The following is a 5,725-nucleotide window of genomic DNA, read 5'->3' as shown; positions in this document are numbered from 1 at the left end:
GTAGTGAAACAGTACTTCTGAGAAGCACTTTGGCACCTATCTACCAATTTGGAACTTAAATATAAGGCATGACTTCCTAAACTCAAAGATAACATTGTGAAAGCAATTTCAATGTTTTTCCTTATTTTTTTTTTATGAGTCTGTGGTACGAAGATCAGTATTCGTTACCTCTTACTTGTCATTGCATATTTTACGTGTGACTAAATTATCCCTGAAATTTTTAAGCATTTGTAATCAGACAACTCTGGCTCCAATTTTTTAGTACGATTCTGGGATAAATCTGCATATCACAGACATGAAGTATGTTGGATCCGATGGCACCAAGCATTAAGTAGAGTGAAGTTGCAGAGAGTTAAGAATTTGGGGTAACTGAGCTTCCTGAGGTGATCCTGAAACAGTGATACAGAACCCACTGCATACTGTTTAGTAAAACAGAAAACACACTAGGCAGACCTCGTCACAAACATAAATAGGAAAAAGACTTTTAAAAAAAGAAAGAATTCAGAGCTTTCCAGTGTCCTAGCTCACAGAAAATTAAAAAAGTCATGCTTAAGTTTTCAAATATTCCTCAGACACAGCAAACCTAAATAGTATTCCATTAAATAAATGTATGAGATACTCTGGGAAATGGAGGTAAGAGAAAAGCTTTAAACTAAAACAAGATGGAAAATTTTGTTTCAATAAACAGCACTTTTTTTTTTTTTATACACAACAAGCTAGTACAAGAAAAGGCTAAAAACACTGCTTTAGGAATGGCCATTTACTGTTGGCATGAAGTATAGCTTACCCTTTTTAAATAACACAGTGAATTTGAAATACATCATTTACAAAACATGGATCAATTTATTATTCAAATTTTGTTAGTGTTGTCAATCTCATAATTTAGCAGAGGTGGAACTGAGGTATACCTTGTTGAGGGAGGTTAAGTAATACTTGGAAGCCTCTTTGCTATATCCCACTTGATTACTTTTGTTTATGTACACTGAACAGCAGCACACTAAACATTCACAAGCTGTGTCATATTGGCATTACAATAGTCATTTTTATAAACAACAGCAAATGCAATAAAAACAAGTTACCCTTTTTTAAATCTGAAATGAAATGTTTGATTTAAAAAAAATAACAGTAGTTCATTTAAGGAATTAGTCTCTTCCGACAGGTATTAAGAAATCTGATGTCAGTTTTTAAAACACGTGATTAGCCAGTACAGGTCCATATTCTTCATTTAAGTTCCTTAACAGCGTGTTCTCGTTCCTCAGTCCCGCGTCCTTCAGGTGTAAGCAGGGAATGCAAAAAGTCTCACGGATTCCTGTTTGGGAGGAGGAAGGGGGAAATAAAGGAAAAACACCTCTTGATGATGTTCCAGAGAGACGTAGCGGTCGGTTCACACAGAAAACAGTAACGACGTGAGCAGTCCCGTCAGCTTTAGCAGCTCCAGTGAAGAGTCCTGTTGGTCAGTGACGTGACCAGTGCAACTATCATAGACTGGATTCTTTGGGAGGAAAGTCAACGTTTGTCACCATCGTGACCACCGTCACAATGTCCTCTGTCGTTATAATGTTAGTTAGTTTTTGCATCTGGATAATCCGTTCTTCTACGCATCCCGCTGACAGCCTGGCTTCTGCGTCGTGATCCCAGCACTCCTCGATGGTCTCACAGAGCATCGCCATGCCCTGCAGCAAACACACAAGCCCAAGGGTGAAGGAAGAGTCACGGCGTGCAGAGTTAGCAGCAGGTTTTAGGCAGGCGGGGTCGCCCAGCAATTCCCGTTAGCAGGCCGTGTTTTGAGGTGTAGCTGCCCCATTGCAGCCCCTGTGCTAGGGGGGAGGTTGGGCCGTGGTTGTTCTGGAACCTGGCAAGCCAGGGGACCTCACGCCTTGTTTATTTTATTTTTATTTTTATTTTTTTACCATTTCAGCAATGTGTGCAACAGCAAGCAGGCGCTTTTCTCTACATGATGCTGCAGTCTGCTAGTCAAGTCAGTGATATTTTAAAGATCTCACTCTGAGAGGGTGAGCTCTTCACTGACTAAATGGAACCTCACTGAAAGTCAAGGAGTACAGAAGGGGATTTTTATCTGACAGCAGCTAACTCCTCTCCAAGTAACTGAGCTAACAGCAATCTGCTCACCCCAAGGAGCAGAGGGTGGCACTCGTTTTTCTTGCAGTGTCATCTATTGTTTCCACTAGCTCGTTTTTCGGAAAACAAACCAAACCAATAAAACCAGGTGCTAGAACATGCAGTGCTCTCAGTGCAAGTCTCCATCCATAAAGCCAATCAGACAAGCAACTGATCTTCCCTAAAAGATCCCCCAAATGTCCTGTATGACACTGCTTACCCCATGTTACTACATTCAGTTCGTAGCTCTCCTTGAGTAAATCCAGACCAGTATTTCTTAAGCACGTTTGTAACATACGCATTTTAGTTTTAGAAACAAAGCTCAAGGATCACTTCTTTAACCAAAAACGTACTCTCAAATCACTCAGGATGACAGAACATTTTACGATGGAACAACACTAGTTCATGGCCCATTTAATTCTTACTACAGTTAAATTCTTCCTAAAAGGCAGCAACGTGAACACAACACAGGATTAACAAAATCTGAAATTCAGATCATGACAGAACTTTTGAAGAACTGGGTTGCGTAACTACTTACAGAATGTTTTTGCCAGCACTCTCTTAAAACAGGTCTCTTCTTTTTATGAACTACAACTTCCTGCATGTCTTCAAGGGAGGGATGCTGGCCAATTTCTTCTTCAAATGGCAACATGTACTCATCCACTGGGCCTACAGAGAAAAAAAAAGAGGCTGAAGCACAAATTCTGCTTAAAGGAAAAAAGACTGGGATCTTCGAATCGTGGCCCATAATCAAAAGCTTACAGCGTAGTTTACTTTCTGCTGCCATTAAAAGCTCATCCTGCGACAGGTTAGCAGCACGCAGTGACTCAGGCTTTAATTAAGCAGCTACAAACTTCTGCTCTCCTGAATGTGGCAGCCTTCCCTCTACAGGCCAGAAACCTGCAGCCCGTGTTACATCCTTCCTCCAACCCAGACAGCCTGGAACAGAAGTACCCGTGCTGAAGGCCGAGCAGCAGGTACTGCCTGTCACAGAGTCAGAGGGGCAAGCTCAGAGCTGAACACCAGATCAGGCAGCTACAGGCAAGGTGCTGCTGTAGCGTGTAGGTTGTACTCCCAGACAGAAGCCTGAAGATGGGTGTGTACACGGGAAAAAGAAAGACAGGACAACTGTGCAGTAGGGTACACACGGACCTGCTGAGGCTTGGTGAGACACGAGGTACCTGCTGAAAAACTCTGTTTGCAGAGACAAAACGGGCAGCTGTGGCTGGAGAGCTGCACAGAGCTGCGATTCAGGAGAGCTGCTGCCCCTTTTGCTGTCCCCCTTACTTCTGGAATAACCACGCTTGCCAACGAGACCTACAACATACTTTGGTATGATTTAGGTAAATATATTTTACAGTACAGCAAGGCATGAAAAATCGATAGGGAACGCGAGTCTGCCTCGGAAATTTGTGCAAGAGCATGCTGATCCTGTTAGTAAACAGCTTAACATTTTTCAAAGGGTAAAGCCTCCCTGGTGGCTTCTGCTCCATGAGGAATGTTTGGAGCAGGAGAGCAGCGCGTGGCAACGTGCTCATCTCCAATACATCTCGGCTTCTTAAATCAACGTCTTTCAGCTGCATTGGTCTAGGAAAGCTTTGTGGCAAGTGGTATCATCAGCCCCAAAACCACCACATTTACTTAGCTGAATTAAAGACTGTACCAAAAACTTTCTCCCAAACATTTGAGACTGGTCTCTTGTCTTGTCCTTGATTAAGGACAACTTATTCTGGACAGTCTACAATTTCTCTATTTACAAAATTCGGGAATGCTATTCACACTTGAACAGCACACAGGTGCTGGCAGAGCCATTTTGTTAGGAAGGCTGATCTAATCCTGACTTCTGTTTATGAAAAGAAACCATAAATTGGGTGGCGCTGAACTCAGAAGCAATCAAACACACTGAGTTAGGAGTTCCACAGGAATCCTCTCTTGCTTACCATGACCAGGAGAAAATGTGCAGCAGAGTCGTGTATCAGAAAATCCTTACCTGGGGTGCCAAACGCTCCAGAGATTCAACTATGATGTGACTGCGTGGTGCTGGTGGCTTGCTCATTTGCTCACAAGACATCCTTGTGAGTCTTGTTACATACACATAATCCACCTTACAATTTCTTGCTTTAAATACACTCTCACAAATTTAGTCACGCATAAATCAGGTATTTTGCTCACCATCTGAGGCAGTACAGCGCGACGCCAGCTCCCAGAGGACCAGTCCCATGGCGTACATATCTATCCTCAGAAACGCATCCCTTTGGAAGTTGATAGCACCTTCTAGTACCTCGGGAGCCATATACCTTCGTGTGCCAACCTGGAAAGATCCAAACATAAAAAAAATTGTCTGCTAAGAATCAACATGACCACAATTACCGTTCTACCTAGCTGACTGTACCCGTACTGTAGGGCAGTGCTGGTTTTTGCCAAAGATTAAAACCCAGCTTTGTTATCTTTGCTTGGGACTACATCTTGGAAGCGTCTTGTACTGCTGTGTAATAGAAGGTAAGAAGAATTAGAAACAGAATTTTTGGACTAGGTCCTAGAAAGGATACTTATGAAAGAGGAAGATCTGTATTGTTTTAAAATAAGACATTTCTGTGAGCAATTTGATGTATTCATCACCACTGTTCCTTATATTCTTCCACGTTACGAGAAGGCCACTGTTCTTATTTTTTCATGTCAAAAGAATTATTACAGTTTCACAAAGACGTGGAACCTGCTTCTGTTTCTCCCCATGACAAAGTAACAGAATACCAAAGGAAAGCCAGTTACTGAAGTGTGATTTATACTTAGAAAGTTATTTGAAATCACTTGCACAAAACTAGACATCAAATGAAGACTTTGGGGCTGCCCATTCGTTCTGACCACAATTAACGATGCGTTATGTAATCTGAACAGATCAGAGCTTACACGATGTCCGAACAAGCTCTACTCCACTATTTAAACCTTCACAGTAATAGCCATGTTTCTCTTAAACAGTGTAATTGAGGTTTTATAATCCTAACATACGGATTTTATTTTTGTCCTTCAACCAGAAGCTGAAATTCTGCCTAAAACTAAATATATTTAGTTTTCCAGGAACCATAATGCTCTAGGCTCAAGCTTGTTATTTAAAAAGTACATGATACTAAAACAGTTCCCTGTTCCATGGCAAGTACTGAATTAGTATTGTTTTCCTTTCAGGAAAATGAACGTTGCACTGCTAGGTCAGAAAGTTACAAACCGGCTGCCAGCATCAGCACTCGACTTCTGAGGAGGAGCTCAGAACAAGGAATAAAAAGCAGCAAGAGCTCTGTGTTGTCTGAGTTCTCCAGTAAGGAACCACAGCCCCCACTGCCCATTTCTCCCCATTTGCCACCTCAGTGGGGGAATGAGAACACGGTGTGCTGCAGCTCTTGGGTGTGAAACCACTAGAGGGGGCCACGTAGTGAGATAGGTGGCCAGCAGAGGAAAGACTTACCTGTAATTATTAAACAAATTGATTAATATTAATTGGCTCTGTGAGAAGAAAGCTAGAATTTCCATCTTTCTTAAAGGTCAAAAACTAGGGTTGATGATACAGTATCCTTTGGATGAAGAACACAGAGTACCAATTCCCCTTCACACGCAG

At 42.0% G+C, this 5,725-nt stretch overlaps 1 protein-coding gene across 1 annotated transcript in view; it reads right to left on the bottom strand.

Annotated features, from left to right (window-relative positions):
- Positions 1-745: 745 nt before the first annotated feature.
- The window catches only part of ACVR2A (activin A receptor type 2A), a 54,362-nt gene continuing 49,382 nt past the window's right edge, over positions 746-5,725 (bottom strand). The window contains exons 8-11 of the mRNA XM_084524085.1: positions 5,335-5,375; positions 4,291-4,459; positions 2,657-2,787; positions 746-1,673 (exon numbers count right to left, since the gene is read on the bottom strand). Coding sequence (XP_084380211.1) covers positions 1,479-1,673; positions 2,657-2,787; positions 4,291-4,459; positions 5,335-5,375 — 536 coding nt within the window. The 3' untranslated portion in view covers positions 746-1,478. The remainder of the gene's footprint in view (positions 1,674-2,656; positions 2,788-4,290; positions 4,460-5,334; positions 5,376-5,725) is intronic.

This window comes from Aythya ferina (assembly GCF_964211825.1).
Source record: "Aythya ferina genome assembly, chromosome: 6".
Taxonomy (NCBI): Eukaryota; Metazoa; Chordata; class Aves; order Anseriformes; family Anatidae; genus Aythya; species Aythya ferina.
Note: the sequence above shows the minus strand (reverse complement) of the source record. Positions and strands in the feature narration are given on the sequence as shown.